This window comes from Nothobranchius furzeri, chromosome 2, assembly GCF_043380555.1.
Source record: "Nothobranchius furzeri strain GRZ-AD chromosome 2, NfurGRZ-RIMD1, whole genome shotgun sequence".
Lineage (NCBI taxonomy): Eukaryota > Metazoa > Chordata > Actinopteri > Cyprinodontiformes > Nothobranchiidae > Nothobranchius > Nothobranchius furzeri.
Window position 1 is genome coordinate 92,203,591 of NC_091742.1, and position 24,668 is coordinate 92,228,258.

The 24,668-nt window shown below is 40.4% G+C and overlaps 1 protein-coding gene across 1 annotated transcript; it reads left to right on the forward strand.

Annotated features, from left to right (window-relative positions):
• LOC129159903 (gastrula zinc finger protein XlCGF57.1-like) lies at nucleotides 1–24,668 on the forward strand. Its single transcript, XM_070548246.1, has 4 exons — nucleotides 1–859; nucleotides 1,003–1,115; nucleotides 11,057–11,557; nucleotides 20,499–24,668. Exons 2-4 carry the CDS (start codon nucleotides 1,106–1,108, stop codon nucleotides 21,743–21,745), a joined length of 1,758 nt encoding a protein of 585 aa, XP_070404347.1. The 5' UTR covers nucleotides 1–859; nucleotides 1,003–1,105; the 3' UTR covers nucleotides 21,746–24,668.

The window sequence follows — 24,668 nt, forward strand, 5'->3', positions numbered from 1 at the left end:
AGTTACACGTTACAAATCCAAAGTTGCATGTCATGAAACATGTTCCAAGTTTCAACACTTGGCACAAGTTACCTTGAATATTGTCCCAATCCTAGCTCCACAGATGGCTGCTTATACTGAGCCAGGATCCTCTGGAGGTTTATTCCTGTTAAAAGGGAGTTTTCCTCTCCACTGTCGCTAAATGCTTGCTTAGTATGAGGATTGCTGTAAAGACTCTGACTCTAGTCAGTGACATGATGCAACATGCTGGGTTCCTTATATAGGATTTTTATTTTTTTCTGATTGGCTTAACTGACCTGTATTGGAATGTTTACTGTGTGATGTGCCTTCAGACGACGCTTGCCGTGATTTTGCGCAGCAATCTGTACTAAATACCTTCACTAAAAAAATAGGTTATGGGTCAGAAGTATAACAAAATGTAGTGTACCTGTTTTTTCGGGGCTTTTGACGAAACCGTTAAAAAAATAAAATAAAAACATTACGACAAATATTTAGTCTGAAAAACCACCAAGTTGTGTGAGAGCCAGGTGTGTTTTCTGCTCCAGCAGGTGGCGGTAGTGCACCTTTACGCTGATCACCGACCACCGGAAGAAGCAGAAACCGGAAGCTGCTAGCAGAGCTAGCTTGTTGTTCTGGTGTGTGAGGAGAATATTTGAGGCTCTGCAGTAAAAATGTCTTCACTTCAGTCTCTGGGAGAGTTGATCAGCTAAAGCGACTAACTGCTGCTGCTGCAGAAATCTTCTCACCAGGCTGTGGAAACTTTCTTCTCCTCCTTAACAGCTTGGTGGAGTTCTTTCCAGAACCAGAGAAGATATTCTGCGGTCTTCGTGACAATCGGAGCTCCAGAATCAGGTTGTGGGTGAGAAAAGCTTTTCTCTAGACTTCCTGCCCTCTGGATCTGCTGCTGTTCCTTTGGCCAGAACCAAAGCGTTGGATGTTTAATCTCCTGCGTTGTTCTGAAGCAGCATCTTAATCAGCTCTCCTGCTTTGTTTCTATTGCAGCTGTTAGCTAAACACGGCTAAAGAAAACCTGCTACCACTTCAGGATCATCCATCAGCTGGGACTGATTCATCGTGTGTTCTTCACCACCTGGACCTGGACAGCATGGACACAGGTACTGGTGGATGAATGAATATATTGTCAGTCTATTGTAACCCTGGCGTCAGATTAAGTTACCACTTATTCAAATAATAATAATAAATAGGCCAGACTCTAGGTCCAACAGGATTACCTTACAAATTACCAGTGAGTGGGAAATGGAATAGCTGGATCCAAAGAATGAGCAAAAAAACACAGTTGCACCAGATTTGGAATTTTATATAGATTTATGAAAATGGAACAAAAAATAATGCAGCTGCAATAGACATATAAAAGAGCAAGTCACCCCCAAATCAACTATTTTTTTTCTGAAAAACTATATAAATGCGTGTCTAAGTGTGCTGCAGACATGTGTAGTCAATAGTTTTGCACTTTAGTGCATTTTAGTTAAAATTAAAATTTTCTGCCTGAAACTGTCAGTGTTGTGCCGTTGTCAGGTAAAAACTCTTCACTGCATTTGAATTTAAATCTGCCACCGCTATTGGTTAAGAGGTATGCTATGATGTAAACTGGTACATTATGATGTCACAATGTCGTGAGTGTGTGTATTTGTTAGTGGCTCCACCCTCTCAGTCTGCTAGGCAACAGCATTTGTTGCATTTTTCAAACATGAAATGGGAGTGAAGTACGCTTCTTGTAAGGGGTGACTTGCTCTTTAAACAATTAGGCCTTTCCCCCTATATCAGTAAACCTAGTCAGGTAGAGCTCAAAGTCAGTCTTCTATTTGGTCGTAGTCTAGTCAAAAAGAAAGTCTCCTCGGTCTTGTAAAACTCAGGTTCAGTGGTCTGAGTGGTTACCACTGGAATGTTGGCTCAGTATAGAAGAATGATGTTCTCCTGATCGGGATTCAGTTCAGTTCGGGCACAGGCTCGCCATCTCCATCCGGAGAGAATCCAGGACTCCAATCCACTTCAGTCCCGTACCGAGCATAAAAACCTAGCCTGCACAACAATAATGCAATTATTGTTTACAGCTAAATAAAATTCTCATCTCTTATTCTCACAGCTATAGCTTTTACAATCTTTTCTTTCTTCATCCTTCATATTACCATAGTAACAATTTACATGCATGTACATTTCTTTTCTCAAAATACATTTTGGCAATACATGAAACAGTTTTTAACTCGCGTAACTAATAGTTTGAATCTTTTTTTTTCAGTTTTTAACCAGTTTTTTTTAACAAGGATTATGATTAACATGTAACCATAGAGTAATACAAAAATTACACAATAACAATATTATAATCAACAAAATTGACATTAAAGACGTATCTGAATCAACTTCTTAAAATGAGTAACAAAGTATGTTTCCTTTTTCTGTTTGCCTCTCTGTGTTTTTGTTATCAATTTCTTTAGTTTCATTCTCGCTGCACACAGCTTTGCTCTCACTACCAGATTTGCACTTACACTGTCTGGCTTTCTCCTTTGCAATCCCTGAGTTTTTGGTTGCAATTCTGACACAACCCTTTCGGGTGGGCGGGACTTCTGAGAAGTCCTCTCCCATAGGACAGTGGTTTTTCTTGAGTGACAGTTCAGTGACCCGGAAGTGATGTAGCCTCCAAGACTTTTTTTTTTCCACCTGGTCAACAACATGAATTTTGAGCCCCAAACACGTTATTTCTGCTGTCTGTGGTGTCTACTGAGGATCTAAAGTGAGTATTGATAATATATTTTATCTTTTCTTAGTTAATCTGTAAGTTAAGCCACTTTTTAAGTTGGTTTTAACCAGACGTTGGCTCACTAGCTAGCTGCTAAGCAAGCCATTGTGCTAGCCTCAGGACAATGGTCTATTGTTCCAGAGAGACGTATTAAAAACACATCTTAACATATTCATTTTTATTCCATGTTACTTGGACGGGCTAAACAAGTTCAGTTCTGCCTGCTCCTTTTTCAGTGAAACGAATGGATTATATGATGTAGCTCTGACTGAATAATTATCTAAGTGAGTGTGTTTGATAACAAATTTCTTACCAGTATACATGTCTGACATTTGTTTGTCAGAACAGGACAAATCAGATTCAATGTGCTTTCTGTCACCCTAAATCAGATCCATATCAGATGTTTTTATTACAAGTTTGTTTGAACAGTACATTTGATGCCACTTTTACATCTCTGAAGTGAAACAGATGTCACATAAGCGCTTGAGGAAGTGGGACACTAAATGTAAACAATGGATAAAACAAAATGATATATTTTGTGAGGTACTGGTTAGAGATAGTTGGGAAGCACTGATCTCAGTAATGCACCACAAGCATTTTTATTTTACAAGCTTGTTTGGCATCGAAATAATTTCAACCTCTTTTTCTGTCACACTTAATACATACATAAACACACACCAGTTTCTATGTCACAGCTGGTGCCTTCATTAAATCTAATAAAATCTATAGTAACTATAGTCTGGTGACTAGTGTCTAGTTTAGCTACATGTAGCTTAGCTGGAGTAATATAGTCTAACTCTGCCTCAACTGGTGACTTTTCTACTTGTCAGCCAGACAAAATGTTGCTGCAGAGAACCGCCCAAGGTACTGACCCCACAATAGAAAATCATAATGTCCACATTTATTTCCCACAATCTCAAACGTCACACTAAAATTAAACTTTTAGCTCTGATTTAATTATTTCCTTATTGATATCAGTTTTCCCTTGTAGGTAATCCTCGGGTGTCAGCAGGAGGAGGTGACTACCTGCATAACGGAGCACCCTGGTTCTGAGCCAGTTGCACTTTGTGCTGCTCTTAGGGGAGACTATGCTCAGCAGGTTAAACAACTGTAAAATTCATTTTGTTCGTAGTTTTTGTTTAATCTCATACATCACCAGTTTTTCTTTCTTACAGACACATGCCTCCATGTGGTCAGGTGGTGTTGGTGTGATCTGGGAGGGCACACTCATGTCGTCATCTCCTTGTGCCGTCTCCAGGATCATGATGGGAGTTCTCTGTGCCTATGAAGCAGGGGTACTTACTTCTGGGCCTGGAGGGCCGGTTTCCAGCACGTTTTAGTTTTAACTCTGTTTCAACACACCTGATTTCAGTCAGCAGATAATTAACAGGCTTCTGCAGAGCTGCTGCACAGGTAATTCAACCACTGATTCAAGTGTGTTGGAGCAGGGAAACAACGTGCTGGATACCAGCCATCCAGGACTAGAATTGAATACCCCTGCTATAAAGCCTCCCTCCCTCCTCTGGACTTTAAACATTAGTATTTTATTATGGTTTACCTGATTTAGTAAATAAATCTCAATTTATACATTTCCTGTTTTGGTGCCTGTCCATAAAATCCTGCATTACACCGAAAGCTGAATGGATGCCTTTCATTCACTTTGACATTCAATGTATTTTTAAAGATACACTTGAAATATCAGCTGTTTAACAGAGTGGTGCAAAGTAATTGCTGATGTCATGATTTTTGCAACAACCTGACCTTCATGCAGAGAAACTCAGGAGACAAATGAGCTAAAAACAGTTTATTAAAATGTTTGACGGATGACTGAAGAGGTAACAGCTGGAGATCAGGAACCAGAAGCTTCTGCGAGGAAGAGCAGAGGATAGTAAGAGGCAACAGGTCAGGTTTTTCTTAGACTGTGCAGGTAGCTTACAGAGACTGAGAAACGCCACAGGTTTTAGTGTTTAAAGATCAGAAGGCCCTGAGGTAAAATTGAGTGTTAGTAATGACTAAAGAGAGACTTACAAAAGGAAAAGTTTGGGTACTTACGGTCTGAAGTTGTAGCGCAGACAGGAGACGGCAGAATGGTGGAGAAACAACCAGAAGTCTGGGAGAATGACAGCATGAGTTGCAAGCGGGTGAGCAGAAGGTAGTGGGTAAGCTGACTGCCAGTACGGTTGTGTGATCAGGAGCTTCAAGGAAAGAATTTCCATAGATCTGCATAGAACATGAGAACGTAAGTTTGAAAAACGGCAGAATCATGGGCTAGATATGGGTTAAAACACTCTGAGTGACCAGCTACCAGCTTTTATTCAAGGATGGGGTTACAGGTGTGTGAGGATGGGCCTGCCCCATGAGAAGGGTTTTCAGGTAAGCCTCTCCATGGTGCTCTGCAGTGGTGACTTGCAAGGCTAATGAAGAGATTAAAGGGAACACAAACCCAGGACTCCAACCCAAACTCTTAACAGCAACACAACGACTCCTCCCACAGGCGGTTTTCCACGGGAGTACACGCAGCTGCCCGAAGTTCAGCATCAGGCAACCTGTAGGCGATGTAATCATACGTGGCTTCTGAGCATGCAAGTTTACTCTAGCTGCACAGCGTACAATAATAATAAACATTTATATTGTGTTGTGGTGTTCACCTTACAGGTTCTTTTAAAATCTTAACCTGTGCCTGCTTACGGCAGGTCTTTCAGGTCTTTTAAACTAGACGCAGAGAGGTTCAGGACAGGTACTTCGTCAGACTACTGATATGATAGATGGAGCATCCACTACCACCGACTCGAACAATAGGTCCATATGCTTGTCAACTGGACATATTAAGAGGACACTTATTTACTCCATGGTAAACAACTTCAAAATGTTTGACTCTTTGCACCACAAAATGAATGATTTTGGAAACGATTTAGATTTTGATGGTAATTTTAATAAAGAGCCATGAAGTGATTGTAAATACTATAGTGATGAGGAGTTTAAAGAGATAAATATGGTGGGAGCCTTCTCTGTCATTCATTTCAATGGTAGAAGTTTGCATAAAAACTATGATAAGGTTAAAGAGTGTCTGAGTCACTTACCAAATTTTTCTGTTATTGCTGTCTGAGACGTGGTTGGACAATGAAAAGGGTTCCTATGTGGAAATCGAGGGATATGAATTATTTACTTTAAATAGGAACAAGAAAAAGGGCGGTGGGGTTGCACTGTACGTGGATATAAACCTGAGGTGTAAGTCATCCGACAAAAAGACAAATATTATTGATGGGGTTATGGAGTGTATCAGTGTTGAAATTGCTATTGAAGGAACTAAACCCATCATTGTTAGTTGTTTGTATAGAACACCTGGATCCTGTCTAAATACTTTTAATCAGGAAGTCGGTAGCTTGTTTGTAAATTTAAACAAGGTCCATATTGTATGTGGTGACTAACATTGACCTTCTTAACCCTATGATAACTTACAAATATCTAATTGTATTACAACAATGTACTGTAATAACCTTCTCCCACTTATCCTTAAACCTACTCGAATTACAACTACAACTGCCACTTTGAGCCACAATGTATTCACTTATGAGATATCCAGACAAATTACAGCGGGATTACTAGTTAATGATATAAGTGACCATCTACCGGTATTTAGTGTTTTTCATCAAATAGTACATTATGCTCAAAATCCTGAAACTATTACACAGAAATTGGTTCGACATAGAACACCCGAAGCCCTGGCTGCATACAAGGCAGATCTTTCTGCTCAGACGTGGGATGATGTTTTTTGTACTGAGGACCCCAACCTAGCATATGATGCCTTCTTATCCAAAGTCACCAAACTCTATGATAAACACTGCCCATTGAAGCTATATATTACTGAAAATAAAATTAAAATAAAAAAGCTCTTGATGACATATGGCATAGTTGAGGCTTGTAAGAAGAATCATCTTTACAGAATATATTTAAAACAAAGAACTAAAAGTGCTGAAGAAAGATATAAGATATATAAAAATAAATTAATAAATATAATACGCATGAATAAAAAAATATTATCATAAATTATTAGAACAACACCAGAATAATACACGAGGAATGTGGAAAATATTAAATGGTATAATTAGGAATGGAAAAAAGTTAATGCACTCCCAAGCTATTTCATCAAAGAAGATCATGAATTAACTGATATCAAGGAAATTGCCAATGCTTTCAATCGTTATTTTGTTGAGGTTGGACCATTATTTGCTAGGTGCTATAAGTAAAAATGAAAAAAATGTTACTGAGTCCATATCTAATTGTAACCCCAGTTCACTATTTTTAAGGGGTGTAGAAGACACTGAAATAATAAATGTTGTCAATAAATTTGAAAACAAAAGTTCAACTGATTGCAGTAATTTAAATATGAGGTTAGTAAAGGAAATTATCAATCACATTGTCACACCCCTTACATATATCTGCAATCTGTCATTCTGTACTGGTGTTTTTCCAAATAAAATAAACAGCAAAAGTAATCCCTATTTATAAAAATGGAAGTAAACACTTTTTCATAAATTATAGACCGATTTCGCTTCTCTCACAATTTTCTAAAATTTTAGAAAAATTGTTTGTCACTAGATTTGATGGTTTTGTTAAATTCAATTTGTTGAATGAGCAACAGTTTGGTTTTCGATCAAACAGATCCACTCTGATGGCAGTAATGGCCTTAACTGAAGATATCACAACTGCAGTGGAAGAAAAGAAATATACCTTGGGTGTCTTCATTGACCTAAGTAAGGCCTTTGACGTCATGGGTCATACACTTCTTCAAAAGCTACAAAGATATGGTATCCGTGGCACAGCTTATGCTTGGGTGGCAAGCTACCTTCGTGAAAGAGACCAGTATGTGCATATCAATAATGTTGATTCAAGAAAGGAGTTCATTACTCATGGAGTCCCACAAGGGTCTACTTTTGGACCTAAATTATTCACAATGTATATTAATGATGTGTGTGCGGTTCTAGATAAAGTAAATTGTTTGTTGTATGCAGATGACACCAGCCTTTATTGTTCTGGTGACGACCTAAACAAGCTTGTTGATTTAGTTGAAAAAGAACTGGCAGTGTTAAAAGGATGGTTTGACGGGAATAAAATTTCTATGAATATGACCAAAACAAAGTACATTATGTATGGAAACAGGAAAATTACTAATGAAATTATTATAAAAATAAATGGTATTGTAATTGAACAAGTACACACATATACATTTTTAGGAATTACTATAGATGAAAAACTGAGTTGGAAGCCTCATATAGATTATATAAAGTTAAAAATATCAAAAAAAAAAAAATAGGACTTATGAGTAGTTTTAAATATTAAATCCCTTAAGATACTCTAACTCATTTATTTTACCATATCTGAGCTATGGGGTTGAAATATGGGGAAATAATTACAGAGCAAATATTTGTCCTATATATTTACTTCAAAATAAAGGTAGTTCGAATAATGTCCCATGCTAACTATTTTGCTCCAACAAATCCTATCTTTATCCAATTTAAAAATTCTAAAATTGTATGATATTATTGACCTGCATACACTGGCTGTAGTATATCGGGCATATCAGGCTCAACTTCCACCTTATCTCCAAAGGATGTTTGAACAAAGGGAAGGAGGATATAGTCTGAGAGGAACCGGGATTTTCAAAAAAAAGAATATTACAACCAATAAAAAACAAAGATGTATCTCAGTAAGAGGAGTGAGTTTATGGAATAGCCTCGAGGATGGATTAAAAAATGCATGCTCGTTGAAAATATTAAAAAAGAGTTTTAAAAATTCCTTACGCAATTACCAAGTGCACCAAAATTAGTTTTGTCACACGTTCATACCTCTTGATTTCAATTGATTTTGTTTTATTCATGTTTATACCTCTTGATTGATTTTGTTGAAATTAGGATGATGCATGTAATGACTGTATTGTTTATATGTTTATTTACTTTTGATATTTATGACAATGTTGATTTTTGTTTTGTAATGAATTAGTGGGTAGGCTAAAATAAGTTTAACTTCAGCCTATACCTTTTCGTTCATAAATTATATCTAAAGAAACTGTTTAATTTACAAGAGGAATTTGTACATGTGTTTTATATGTATTTGTTATGACGGAAAAATAAATACAATACAATACAGTACAAATACAACAGGAAACAATGGAAAAAGATTACCATTATTACAGATATTTATCCATAACCATCACTGTGGTTTTATTATATAGCCTATGAAATGCATGAGGTGGGATTGGTCTGCAGTAGGGATGTGTATTTTTGACTGAATTTATTGTAGGAATATTCAATAAACAGTCCAAACTGATACTTAAAATGTTTAACATGAGTTATCTGAACCATAATAGCGGGATTTAAATTTCAATGGTGGAAACAAAACCCAATGCACACTGCTGCCAACTAGCGGTCAACATTTAAAGTGCACCAAACACAAAGAAAATACATGTTTGCATGTAAATTCTTCCAAAAATTAGATACTGCTTTTGAACATGGATGTAATATCTCAGGAAAAAATATCACGATATATTGCCATATCGTTATTTTAGAGACACAGTTCGAGAATATCGATACAATATCACTGGAAAAATATATCGCAACATATTGCCATATTGATATTTTCTTACATCCCTTGTCTGCAGTGTACTTTGTGTACACTATGGTGTGTCTTAGCTCACCAGCTGCAGTTGATGCATGTGGCCATGTAGCACTTCCACTGTAATGCAATGCAGTAGTTTTCAATCTAAAAAGAAAAAAAAAAGAAATAGCTTTTAGACAAAAATATAGATTTTATGTAATAATTAAAAGCATGTATTTAACTCATTATTGATTATCTGTCCTGGACAACATTCTTTTGATGGAGAATACAGAACATATGACAGAAAGCACACTGAATCTGATTTGTCCTGTTCTGACAAACAAATGTCAGATCTGTATACTGGTAAGAAATTTGTTATCAAACACACACTTAGATAATTATTCAGTCAGAGCTACATCATATAATCCATTTGTTTCACTGAAAAAGGAGCAGGCAGAACTATAAACTTGTTTAGCCTGACCAAGTAACATGGAATAAAAATGAATATGTTAAGATGAGTTTTTAATACGTCTCTCTGGAACAATAGACCATTGTCCTGAGGCTAGCACAATGGCTTGCTTAGCAGCTAGCTAGTGAGCCAACGTCTGGTTAAAACCAACTTAAAAAGTGGTTTAACTTACAGATTAACTAAGAAAAGATAAAATATATTATCAATACTCACTTTAGATCCTCAGTAGACACCACAGACAGCAGAAATAACGTGTTTGGGGCTCAAAATTCATGATGTTGACCGAGGTGGGGAAAAAAATGTCTTGGAGGCTACATCACTTCCGGGTCACTGAACTGTCACTCAAGAGAAACCACTGTCCTATGGGAGAGGACTTCTCAGAAGTCCCGCCCACCCGAAAGGGTTGTGTCAGAATTGCAACCAAAAACTCAGGGATTGCAAAGGAGAAAGCCAGACAGTGTAAGTGCAAATCTGGTAGTGAGAGCAAAGCTGTGTGCAGCTAGAACAAAACTAAGGAAATTGATAACAAAAACACATGGAGGCAAACAGAAAAAGGAAACATACTTTGTTACTCATTTTAAGAAGTTGATTCAGATCGTAAGTTTTACTTTTGAAACATGTTTTTTCCTTTAGTCAATATTTTTGTTCTGTCAATTTCTTAATTTTTGTTTCACCAATTTTTGTTTCTTGATCATTTTAAGAAGTTGATTCAGATAGCAAGTTTTACTTTAGAAAAAAAAAATGTTTTCTTTAGTCAATATTTTGTTCTCTCAATGTCTTAATATTTGTTTGATCTTCAAAGTGTTTTTCTTGATCCTATTGGCACAAATCTAATCCGATACCCAAAATGCTAATTTGTAATGTTCCTTTGCTTTGTAGTGCTCTAGCCTGCTGAGAGCTCAAAAGTGAAAGATTGTTACTGACAGCAGCTACATCTAAGTGTTTATTCATTTTCCTTTTGACTGAATAGTTGCTGATTTGATCTTGGAGACGTTTCTCCTCACATAAGCTTCAGATCTAAAGCTTGGGTTGTGAGTAGGAGGCTTAGAAGTTCTGGTCAGAAACAAACACGCTGATTGTGATGGAAGTTTTTATTGTTCCTAAAGTAGAAATCTGTTTTTATCTAAATGAAGTTCATGTTCTTGTTCCTTTTTCCCACATCATGTAGCCAGTATCACTCATGGTGTAAATATAAAGGTATGGTGGTCTGTAACATCATGTGTCTGTGTTTCCTACAGATGTTCCACAGCTGGTGCTGGTTAAGGAAGAAGCTCCTGAAGAACAGAGTGCTGGTGTGGACCAGCAGGACCCAGAACACCTCCACATAAAGGAGGAACAGGAGGAGCTCTGGACCAGTCTGGAGGGAGAGCATCTCTGTTTGAAGGAGGAGACTGAAGCTGTCGGGTTTCCTGTTACTGCTGTTTCTATAAAGAGTGAGGATGATGAAGAGAAACCTCTGGTCTCACAGCTTCATCAGCAGCAAATAGAAGACAGAGATGTTCCAACCAGCAGCTCAGCTGACCAGATGGCAGCAGAAACTGGTGGAGGAGCAGGAACTAGCAGGAACCCAGATCTGACCCCTCATGAACAAACATCTGATTCTTCAGAGACTGAAGTTAGTGGAGATGATGATGATGATGATGATGGTGTGAATCTGGACTCTGAGCTGTCAGACTCTGGGTCTGAAACTGGAGATGAAGATGATGACTGGAATGAGAGCAGGTCTTCTGAGTCAGATGGTAAGTCTGTCAACAAGTTCTTCACAAGTGGTCTCTCCAGAGACACGTGAGGGAGACAAGTCATCCAGCAATAAGGTCTTCAGGCTGTTTGGCTCATAAGAAATGTTAGAGTGAAGCAACATGTAGACTCGTGCAGGAAAGTCCAGAAGAAACCTAAATCATTTAGTCATGATGACTGTGGAGAAAGGTTTACTACAAATGTAAATAAACAAATCACATGAGAGTCCACACATAGCAGCTGCTGTTCCAGAGTATGGGCCAGCCTCATCCCACCCATACTCTGCTTCTTGCCGCTAACAAGATGGCGCCTGTGTTTGGAATAGCCACAGGTCCGTTTCCACATTCCCGCCTGGCCACGGGGCAGCGCTGTGTCTCCGTCCATGTTTCCTCGGGTCTGTTCATCCTGGTTCTTCAGTGGTTTCCCTTCCTGTTCCCTCCATGAGTGGACTTTACACACCGTGGATCTGACCTGCTAACTCCAGCTGTTTCTGCTTTTGGCAGGATCCTGGTGTAGGTACCCAGGAGTCCAGATGCTGCAGGATGAAGTGTAGAGCCATGCTGATGGAAGTGGTTACTTTTACTGAATGATCAATAAGATGTGATATTCCATCTAATTATAAATGATCAATCTTATTGGTCTTTGAATATTTGATTTAATACGACCTTAGGAACACACACTTCATATTAATTCAGACAGAGTCAAGAATATAGTTTATAAAAATTAGTTTAATTCTATATTTCTAAACTAATGATTACATGACTGTTAGGGATTTTATCAATAACCCAATACCTGCAGCTGGAGAGAGAGGAGAGACAACAAGCAGACAAGTCACCAAACTGCAATCAGGGGCAGAAGCTCAAGGCAACTGCCCCGAGTTTCTGGTCTCATTTACAACGTGTGTGTGTGTGTGTGTGTGTGTGTGTGTGTGTGTGTGTGTGTGTGTGTGTGTGTGTGTGTGTGTGTGTGTGTGTGTGTGTGTGTGTGTGTGTGTGTGTGTGTGTGTGTGTGTGTGTGTGTGTGTGTGTGTGTGTGTGTGTGTGTGTGTGTGTGTGTGTGTGTGTGTGTGTGTGTGTGTGTGTGTGTGTGTGTGTGTGTGTGTGTGTGTGTGTGTGTGTGTGTGTGTGTGTGTGTGTGTGTGTGTGTGTGTGTGTGCTTTCAGGCATAGAATAATACATTCAGTTAATAATAAACATAACATTTCAATAACATAATCCCTCCTGTTTATCCGAATAGTATAACCAAACAAGAAAATAACAAAATAAAGAACAAATAAAGTAAATGATTAAAGTTAAGAATAAAACTAGAAAAAATTGCATTATTGCACAAATGCTGTTTGAATGCTGGATAGCTGAAACTGTAAGCTGAAGTTACTGAACAGCTGAGCTGAAGCTGAAAATAAGCAAAGCTGTCAAAATGAGCTGAATGTCTTGAAAGACGTAGAAGCAAAAAGCACCAACAAGCAAATAAAGCACAAAAGTGAAGAATGGAGTAAAATCATCCTAAATGGCAAAAAACTGAAATATGTGAACATTGTATAGAAACTGGACAGCTAAAATGTCTAAACACCTGTTATTTCAGTTAGACATAACTGTTTAATCTTTACATTTAGCTGAATTGTGAAATTAGCATCATATGCTGAATTCAGAAACTAATTGCTGAAGCTGCTGAATAGCTCAAGGGAAGCTGAAACTAGGGCTGCAACAAACGATTATTTGGATAATCGATTAATCGGATGGGGTCTCGACACGATTAATCGATTAATCGGATTACATGGGGACATTGTTAAAAACTGCTAGGGAAACGTTATTTCTCTCCTTCCTTCACTTTATTTAACACAACATTATTAGAAAACAGTTCAATAGCAGAAAAACAACATGCCATCACCTAAATTGTCTTATAAGGTGTATAGACAGAGACCCTAAGCTACATCTATCTGTGACCTAAAATGCTTGGTCCAAGTTAAACAGCTTAAGGGCAATTCTCATCTGTTTTGTTTGATCTCATCTGTTGGCATTTATTTTAAATGTAATTAAACATAGGCTGTGAATTAATCAAAATTGATCACTATTTCCAAAAATGACTGAAAAAATACCAAATAAAACAAAAGTAAATGAATGCCATCCTCCTTGCGATGATGCCCTGGGCAACTGCCATAAAGTCACATCAAGAAATGCTGCTGATCATTCCAATGATCCCAAATAGACTCACATTAGGCCACATGAAAGCAACTGAACCCAAAAATCTATTAACCAGTATATAACTGCAATCTCACACAACACGCCTGCAGCAACAGTTAGGACTCCTCCCTCCCTTTTAAAAGCGTTTTTGCTTCTGAGGACATTGTGGTTGTAAAACCACATGCTAGTAGTCTGGCCCCGGTGTGATCAACCAGTTTCTGCGGGAATGTGACGGCAGAACCAGGGCCAGATTAACACTTTGTTGTACCCTGGGCAACAATATTCAAGGGCTCCATCATCACGACCCAAGGATCACCATAATGTGGTCACATACAGAATATATTACTGTAATATGCAGTAAATATACTCAATACTTGAATGCCTGACAACACGTAACCCGCCCAGAGTAACCTTTGACCCACCTCGTGTGGACTGACCAATGAGGAGAGGGTCTTAACTTGAGGCCCTCTCTTCATTGGTCAGTCTGCATGAGACTGACTCTCAACTGACATTCAGTCGTAGGCAGCGAAGCGTCTCTGTGCAGCGCAAAAGCCCGGGTGGACAGTTTGTTTAATATAGGGTGACCATATTTCCATTTCCAAACAAGAGGACAGGGGATCTGTGCCTATGACGTCACACTATGGCAACGCCACACAAACCATGTTGGGACCCATTTTTTGTAAGAACTAAATTAATATCAGATTCTGCCAATTAAAGGGCTCTAAAACAATTCATATGTAAATATTTTGCATATTTAATGCAAAATCTCATTTTTCTGCTTTAGTGCAGCAACAAGGTTTTATTAATAATAAATTATTATACCTTTTGTTTTACTACAGCATTGGTATGCTTCCTGTGCACAGATTATTAAGGATGCTTGTTTCAACTGTGAGATTAGACGATAGGATCAATGAAAAAATAAGTTGTCCCACACTCCATGGAAACTTTCAGAGAATCCACAAATAGTGGCTTTCAAATGATTTTGTTACTTTTTGCAAGTTTAGAAAAGCAGCAGATGAGACAGCATGTCTGATAATTTAGTTTTTCATCTGATAATATTAGAACATGTCAGTAATGTCTGAGGGGCTTTTATAAACACCGTATAACTAACACTACTGGAGAGGGCATGAATTACACAGAGGCTTCTGGGGAGCCCAGTTATTGGGGGGGGGGGGGGCATTTTGCCTTGGCCCCCAAAATGTCTTGAAACGGCCCTGGGTGTGTGACTGAGTTTTGAAGGTGATCTGAATTGTATCAGATGTATAAATATTACATGTGTAGAACTTATTGTTTTTTACTGGTAAAAACGTGTAGTGGAGATAAATCTATCTACATTTTACTTTTCAACACTTTGTTTTGTTTTCTTGTTTTTATTTAACTATTTTCCTGTCCTGTCTGTCTCTCATCTTCCTGCATCTCCTCTTAATTCTCCAGAAAATCTGTTGCCTGGATTCTTACTTTTAAACCTCATCAGTTACTTCTGAGCAGATCAAAGGGATCTCCTGACCGAAAAGCGCAGAGCGCGTTTTCGATGCTGCGTGAGGTGACATCACCACAACACAGGTGATGATCTCTGCAGTAGCGAGCTTCAGGCACAAATAAGACAGAAAATAGAGAACATGTGCGGACTTGAACGATCGTGTGCTAATTATAGTTTTTTGGTTGCGCCACTTTGAGAATGGACCGTGCGCTGGAAGCAGCTGCCTGGATCGCTGCGCAACAATGCAGAACCGGTTCGCAGCAGCGCAAGTCTGCCGGCTCTCCCTCGCGCTGATCTGCCGGTACCGGCTCTCCCTCACGCTGATCTGCGGCTCTCCCTCGCGCTGATCTGCCGGTACCGGCTCTCCCTCGCGCTGATCTGCGGCTCTCCCTCGCGCTGATCTGCGGCTCTCCCTCGCGCTGATCTGACTTGCTCTGGTCTGCGCGCAACGGCGGGCGGGAAGGGGGGGGGGGGGCGCTTTTGGAAGAGTTGTGCGACACAACGAATCGATGACGCAATTCGTTGCCAACGCTTTTAGTAATCGATTTTCATCGAATTTATCGATTCGTTGTTGCAGCCCTAGCTGAAACTACAAAACCGTTAAAATGAGCTGAATGTTTTGAAAGGTTTAGAAGCAAAAAGCACCAAAATGTAAATAAAGCACAAAAAGTGAAGAACGGAGAAAACAATCCTGAACGGCAGAAAACTGAAATCTGAACATTTAAAATTTGGACAGCAAAAATGTCAACACTTGTTGTTTGAGTAGGACTAGGTTAACAGTTTAATTTTTATATTTAGTTGAACTGTGAAATGAGTAGCTTAAGCCAAATTCAGAAACGGATTGCTGAAGCTGCTGAATAGCTGAAGTGAAGCTGAAACTAAGCTAAACTGTCAAAATGAGCTGAATGCATTTAAAGATTTAGAAGCAAAAATCACCAACAAGTGTAATAAAGCTCAGAATATAGGTGAAGAATGGATAAAAAATGCTAAACAGCAGAAAACTTTAATCTTTGAACATTTATTAAAAACTCGAAATTTGAAATGTTAAACAGTTGGCATTTGAATGAGAATAGTTTAACGGGTACATTTTTACAATTGGCTGAACTGTGAATTTAGAAATATTTGCTGATATCTGAAATTGATAGATTAACATATGTTCAGATTTGATATGGGATGGATGAATGATTGGATGAATGAAATAACAGATGGATTGTTGGATGGATGTTAGATGGTTTATTGGATGGATGGATGGATGGATGGATGGATGGATGGATGGATTCCTTAGGCCAAGCCGATCGATTTGATGTCTCACATGTGTGGGTGTGTAATTCCATTTAACCAGAAGATGATTGGCCTCTCTACCAATCGGGGGCTGGGTGGGAGTGGGGCACTTTCCCACCTTCTGATGGTCAAATTTAACTTGTTTCTAGTTTTAAGTACAGATAGTTCAAAAAGATCAAAAACAGAAGTCTGTTATTGGCTCAATATTCAGCTTTTTATATTCATTCCTGTGAGAATTGGTTAAAGTAATTTGTAGTTCTTTGTGTTGCCATGGTAACAGATGACAGGAGTCTGCATTAATAAAACAATGTACAATGTCACATGACTCTTTAACTTTGAATAACATTTCTATATTAAAGTATGTTGATACAGTTTTGTCTAAAATGTTAAATGTTGTTGCCAAGCATGTTGCCATGGTAACGCAGAACACAATATCAAGTTAATACAAGACTCCTGGGACCAAGCAGGTTGAATTGATGTATCATATGTGTGGGTGCACATTTCCTTTTAGGCGGAAGACAATTGAAAACTCAGCCAATGACAGAGCAGCGAAGGAGGAGGGGGCGTTCCCTGCCTTCTGACTAGTGTTAAAATGTCAGCTTTGCTGCTAGTTTTAAGTGTATAGAGCTCAGAAAGATAACCGCAGTATGTTATAGGTTCAATATTAGGCATTTCACATTCATTTCAAAAAGACTTGTTTGGGGATATACTTATGCACTTGTGTTACCATGGTAACAGATAACACATTTAAAATTGAATGCAAGATTCCTGAGACCAAGCTGGTCGATTTGATGAGTTATATGTGTGGGTGCTCGATCCTGCTTGGACAGAAAATGGTTGAACACTCAACCAATCAGAGAGCAGCACTGTTTTCCCGCCTTTTCCCCGGCTGTTTGAGGCCTTCAGCTGTACTCCTGTTAATGAGAGAAACCTTTTAAATCTTTTGTGTAAATAGACGATAGTTAGTCATTAGTAGACCTGGGCGGTCTCGGAGAGTGATACCCAAAGAGGGCCCAGGTTCGTACAGACGCGTTAGAGGTGGCTGGTGATGGGTACCAACTGTGGTTGATAGCAGCTTGAAACACGCGACTAACAAAACGTATTTTACCAGACCTGGAAATGGAAACCAGGGACGTTGTAGAGTGGCGCGGCCTTGCAAGGGTTCGGCGCAGGTGGAGGCTCCGGAGGCCCCTCGTTCGACGCGCGGGTGCAGTCAGAGAGATCGAGGTCAACCAGTGGTGGTACAGGGCACCGGACCCCCTCGCCTTTGGTAGGTGAGTCACCAACCGCTGGGCTAAAGGTCACCAGCGCTTGCTGTAGCGCAGTAACGTCAGCGACGTCATCAGCCTGTCCTTCGGCAGGGGGAGTCCCCACCGCAAGGTTCTGAGCTGCAGCCGGAGTATCAGCGCCACCCTCAGTCTCCCCTTTAGCAGGTGGTGTTCCCACCGCAGGGTGCGGAGTCTCAGGTGGTGTGTCACTGCAACCGCCAACTCCCACTAGGGTCGGTGTTTTCCCCACCTCCGTGTGGAGTGGTATTGCAGAGACTACGCAGACTCTCTGGATGTCACTGACCTTACTGGTACTGGATTGACCGACCAGGTTGACAGTTCCGTTGACTTTGTCACCGCCTGAACATGCAATGAGGCGCCCAAGGGACGCCAAGGGCGTCGGCTGGGTCGCCTGAGTTTGGAGTGTCCAATCTTTAAATGAAATGCCGGCTTCAAGGCGTCGTAACAGATCTCCTCCCACTACGAAAGGAAGCACTTCGACCTTAGTCACAAACACTGGATGGCTCACGGACATGTCTCCCACTGTGAAGTTGATGGATACCACATCCGACAAGGATCCTCGGTCTGCAGAGAACGGTTGGATTTGCCTAACGCATGTTGTGAATCCTATGATGCGACCCTGTGCAGCTGCAGCCATGCGGACCTGCTCCCAGAGAGAGCTGGACATGATGGTTTAATCTGAACCCGTGTCCATGAGAACCTCACAGTCCAGCGTCCCCTCCAGGGTCACCGGAATGTGAGGTTTATTCGTAGGACCACGTCGGGTGATACCGCAGAGAACTCTTCATGGAAGTCTGATCGGTGAGCTCGGTTTGCTAGGTCTGGTTTCAGGTTCTGTGGGTACTAGAGTACTAGCGCCGATAGAAGCAACCACAGCAGGTCTCACCGAGACCTCAGGTGTCGATGAATGCACCGTTGTGGCAGGTGTCACCTTTGCAGGACCTGCCTCTACAGCCGAGCCACAGGCAGGTTGAGGAGGTTCTACCACAGTAATGCATAGAACCGACTCGCGTACTGTCAAATCTTTCAACAGGTCAATAAGTATTTCTCCTACTGCACGAATTTTGTCTGGAGATCGACTCCTAGAATCAGTTCTCGGCCTTGGGACAGGATTGTAGTCCTTGCGAGGGTTACGCGGTGGTTTTTGGCCCAAAGGAGTGCGTCCCTCGCTTGGGCGAGGGGACTCTCTCCTGTAGGAGCCTGACAAACCCCCTATTTCTCTGAAAGAAACACGATGTTTATCGCGGCCTGGTCGTGGTGTCTTAGGGTCCCCTCCATGAGCTGGTGGAGGGGTCTGGGGTCTGCTTGGGTTTTGAGGCCTGTTGTTTGGAAAGCCTTTTGGCTTGGGGTTATCAGGTTTTTGGACCTGTGGTTTAGGTCCAACTTTTTGGTTTTTATATTTATGAGTTCCAGATGCAGCACCCTCGAGTCGCAGCGAGGTCTTTTCCTCCACCACCAGAACTGATGGACTGCTCGAATTCTTACTGGATTTACCAAATCGTGTAAAGGCACAGCTCGCCATTCTTCTGAGCTCATCCATGGGTGTGGTTTTAGGGTCCACTGTACCCATGTATAGGCTATACTGGGCATGTAGGTTCTCAAGGAATAGTCCCTTAAAACATTTTTCCTCTTCCATCCAATCCTTGCATTCCGTACCAAAGTACACGTTGAAGAGACGTTGATAGAAGACTTGTGGGTCTTCAGTACGGCCCTGCCAGAATAAAGGGCTGGTGGTGGGAGCGGATGAGCCGGCTGAGGAGCGGGGTAACCCGGCAGAGGGGCTGAAGGTGGGAACGGATGAGCCTGCTGAGGAGCTGTACTTGGGTGTTGATCATGGATGTATTGCTAGGCTGCAGCTAGTTCAGAATGCTGCAGCCCGTCTTTAGACTGGCACTGGTCATTTGATCATATCACTCCAGTTGTTGCCTCTCTGCATTGGATCCCAGTTCAGTTCTGTGTTGAATTTAAGATTTTGGTTCTGGTCTCAAAATGTGTAAATGGCCTTGCTCCTAGCTCTTTATCTGGAATTCTAGTGCCATATGTCCCATCTTGTGGATTAAGGTCAGCTGACCTAGTGAGCAGAACTAACTGTCATCACAAGCTGCTGATCTAGCAGCATGATGCTCATTATTATTTTATGGGTTACAGACAAGTGTTGATGCTCTGTGTTTTTATTTCTGCAGCGAGCCTTACAATCTCACCTCTTTCCACCCACAGTTTCTTCTTAAAACACATTTTGCATTTACTGTTTTGACTCATTTTAACGAGCTTCCTCCACGCCGTGATTTCATTGTAGGATACAAACTTTACAGCACTCTCACGGAGTAAAGGTTCAGCAGATCTGTTACATTTTTGCCACTGCGCGTCTACAGTGTTTGGGAAAGGAAGGGAGGGGCCGATGCGATGCTGCTGTCAGGGAATCTCTAGGTTCCACAGTAGCAGCGACGGACGGCTGGTTTGAGCGGCTCTGAGAGGCGTAAATCAGAATTTGCAGATAGCGTTTCTTCCTTCTACCAATCGCATAGTGATGTCTGGACTTAAAAGCAACTCATTAGATTCATAGTTATTTGTTAAAGTAATGCATTACCATAAATAGTAATGTGTTTACCAACATTGGTTATGTATTTTACTGATTGCAAAAACACCCCTAGGTCTTTTATCTTCTCTTTTTACTGAATTTTTTTTTTTTATATTTCTGCTTGGTTCACTGCAGTTTCAACTAAGAGAGAAGAGACGGATGAGAAACCTCTGCTCTTACATTTCCACAACCATCAAATGAAAGACGGAGGTGTCCCAACCAGCAGCTTGGCTGGGCAGATGACAGCAAAAGTTGGTGGAGGAGCAGAAACTAGCAAGAACCTAGATCTGGACCCTAATGAAAAGACATCCAATTCCAAAGATGAAGATGATGTGAATCTAGACTCCGAGCGTTCACACTCTGAGCCTGAAATTGGAAACGGAGACCATGGCTGTAATGAGAACAAGTCTTCGGAGTCAGATATTAAGACTGTCAACAAATCATTTAGCTGCCCTGTGTGTGGTATACATTTCCAACACCAGTGGTCTCTTCAAGAACATGTGAGAGTGACAAGTCATTCAGCAGTAAAGTCTTCAGAGTGTTCGGTTAATACAAAATGTGTGAAAGAGAAGCAAAGTGGAGGCTCATGTAGAAAAGTCCAGAAACAACCAAAATCATTTAGTTGTGAGGACTGTGGGAAAAGATTTAGCCTAAAGTCAAGTTTAACCCGTCATATGAAAGGCCACAATGGGCAAAAGCCTTTTGCCTGTGAGCTCTGTGGGCAAAGATTTAGCCAAAAACATAGTGTAAAAAGACACATGAGAGTCCACACAGGAGAGAAGCCGTTTGCCTGCGAGATCTGTGAATACAGATCTACCAAAAAGTCACATTTAAACACACACATGAAAGTCCACATAGGAGAGAAGCCTTTTGCCTGTGAGCTCTGTGAATACAGATCTACCAAAAAGTCACATTTGAACACACACATGAAAGTCCACACAGGAGAGAAGCCTTTTGCTTGTGACCTCTGTGGGAATAGATTTAGTGAAAAGGGAAGTTTAAACACACACATGAGAGTCCACACAGGAGAGAAGCCTTTTGCCTGTGAGTTCTGTGGATACAGATTTACCCAAAAGGCAAGCTTAAACAATCACATGAGACTCCACACAGGAGAGAAACCTTTTGCCTGTGAGCTTTGTGGATACAGATGTACCCAACAGGCAAGTTTAAACACACATATGAGAGGCCACAGAGGAGAGAAGCCTTTTGTATGTGAGTTCTGTGGATATAGATGTACCCAAAAGGTAGGTTTAAATGAACACATTAGAGTCCACACAGGAGAGAAGCCTTTTGCCTGTGAGCTGTGTGGACAAAGATTTAGCCGAAAGACACATTTAAAGAGACATACGAGCATCCACACAGGGCTCGAGGGATTTATTTAACAACAGTACTTCCAAATGTACTATTTAGTTTTTTTACAACCGTAATTTTAGTCTTGTACCTCTGCTCAACTATCATTGATCAAGTCCGTACTCGGCCCTTGAGCCACCTCTTCCTTTGATTTTCATTTTCAAATCTCCTTTGTTTTTTAAACTCAGACCTTAACCAAACATTTGAGATGTTCATGAATTCTGAATACAAAAAAATATTACTTAAAGATTAAGAAAAAACTGTTATACCCTCCTGTAATTAAGAAACAAACAAGACAACAGGCACAGGATGGTTGTAGTACAAAAGCCACTGCAATTTAAAGCTGTTAGATACCGTTGGTGTCTGCTTTAAACAGTCGTCTCAAGGCACTTCACATAATAAACATTCCAATTCAGGTCAGTTCATTAAGCTCATCAGAAATAATGTTTCCTATATGAGGAACCCAGCAAATTGCATCAAGTCACTGACTAGTGTCTTGTTTTTTTAAAACAAGACTGTAATTACTATTGTCAACTTTTTTTTACCGGGGTTTACTGCTACACCGGTTACCGTGACAACTAGTGTCAGTGACTTTACAGCAATCCTCATACTAAGCAAGCATAAAGCGACAGTGGAGAGGAAAACTCCCTTTTAACAGGAAGAAACCTCCAGAGAATCCTGGCTCAGTATAAGCAGCCGTCCTCCACGACTCACTGGGGATCGAGAAGACGGAGCGCACACACACACACACACACACCACACACCACACACACATACACATATACACAGTAATGTGTCTATAGTTATATTGTGATTTCTTAGTAAATATTCTATTTGGTGAGAGATAAACTTCATTGTGTTTATCCTAGTGGATTTATAATTAAACGGGTAGACTAGTAGTAGCACATCCAACGTCAATGAAAGCAAAAAGTTATCAGGAGAGGGAGAATGTTTGTGGTTAGCAGCAGTGTGCTAGACGACAGACGTTGGACCCAGGATCGGAAATTAACACTCGCCACTCGCCAAATGCGAGCAAATTGCCCCATTTGGTGAGTAAATTTTTGAGCTCTACCTGCCACCTGGCGAGTAAATGTTTGCACCAAATTAGTTATGTTTATCAGTCATCTTCCATGGATTTCTGAAACTCCTCCCGCCTGCATGCAACGTACACAAACGTACGTGAAACGTGAACGCCGCATCCAACGTCATTTCCACCTGTCCCATTCAATCAGTTTATCAAGTTAGCAGTTAGCTTCGTGTTAAAACTAGTGGTGAAATGTGGCGGTTTTTAACTGGAGTCAGCCAGCCTTCCAAAAGAAAACTCGTCGAACTGGAAGAAAAACCACCAGGACCAGTGGCGAAGAATTTGTGAAAAGTGGTGAACTGGAGATGGCGGAGTCGTGAGACACTGGCTACATTATGATGGCCTCGTAGCGTTGCTGCCTTTCACATACACTTTTTCTGCTCGTGCTGCAAACGGGATAGCCGTCTTCTATCAACTGTCCCTCGGAATTCTTCAAATATCCAAAAATGTCCATACTTCCTTCTTTGAGGGATAATAAATGTCCCGAGTGCTAAAGTGCGCATGTGCCGCCGGCAACTTCAGCAGATGATACAGTGGTTGATGAGGGTCACCACACCTACACCGCAGCCACGGTAATCCACCGAGATAATACTTTTTTATTTAAACAAGACTGTAATTATTATTGTCAACTTTTTTTTACCGGGGTTTACTGCTACACCGGTTACCGTGACAACCCTAGCCCTGACACACTTTCAGATATTCTCATGGTGCAGCTGTGTTCTCCAGAGATCAAGGACTATGACCCAAATGAGGCTGTAATGCTTTGGCACAAAGACGGTGTCAGAAGCAGGAGGCCAGACTTCATGGACAGAGAAAACATGGAGTCTGACTAGATTTCAATGAAAGAGTTCATAAAAACATCTCTAAAAATAAACAAATAGTAAAAATGACAAAAGAGTTGTTTTTCTTATTAATTGATGTTTTAATTATTTTGTCACTGTTTGGAATCAACATAATATAGAATAACATGCTTTAGGTTGATCTAAATCATTTATAATTTTGGCCGGTAAAAGATATGCTTGGCCGGTAGATTTTCATCATCTGCCAGCCAACTTGGCCGGTGAGTAAAAAATTTAATTTCGGACCCATCAGATTTTAACCATAGGCCCTATCAAATAAAAATGCTTTAAGCCTAGTCTTAAAAGTAGACAAGGTGTCTGCCTCACGGACTAAAGCTGGGAGCTGGTTCCACAGGAGAGGAGCCTGATCACTAAAAGATCTGCCTCCCATCCTAATTTTAGATATTCTGGGAACCACCAGTAAACCTGCAGTTTGAGCGCGACGTGCTCGGTTAGGAACGTATGGAACAATCACGTCACTGATGTATGATGGAGCTTGATTATCAAGAGCTTTATAATTGAGAAGAAGGATCTTAAAATCTATTCTGAATTTAACAGGTAGCCAATGTAGGGACGCTAAGACAGAGATATGATCTCTCTTTTTAATTCTCATCAGAACTCTAGCTGCAGCATTTTGGACAAGCTGAAGACTTTTAACTACATTCTGTGGACTTCCTGAGAGTAATGAATTACAGTAATCCAGTCTTGATGTAATAAATACATGAACTAGTTTTTCAGCATCACTCCTGGAAAGGTTGCTTCTAATCTTAGCAATATTCCGAAGGTGGAAAAAGGAAATCCTGCAAACCTGTTTAACCTGGGATTTTTCGGAACTGCGCTGCTCTGAGTGGCTGCTCTGAGTGGCTGCATGTTGGAGTAGCTCTGTAGACTATATGTAAGTTTTGCCTTTTCTTGGACATTTTTTCTTTAGTTTCTCAAGAAAAACGGTATTCTTTTGGACATTTTACTTTTCTGTTTCTGATGCTGTGAAGCTTGGAGGATTTTTACTGCTCATTTTTCACTTTTTGAGCA

Coding starts and splice junctions, on each gene's coding strand:
- LOC129159903 (XM_070548246.1), top strand. Junction 11,558..20,498: donor CAGGTCTTCTGAGTCAGATG/GTAAGTCTGTCA, acceptor GGTTCACTGCAG/TTTCAACTAAGAGAGAAGAG.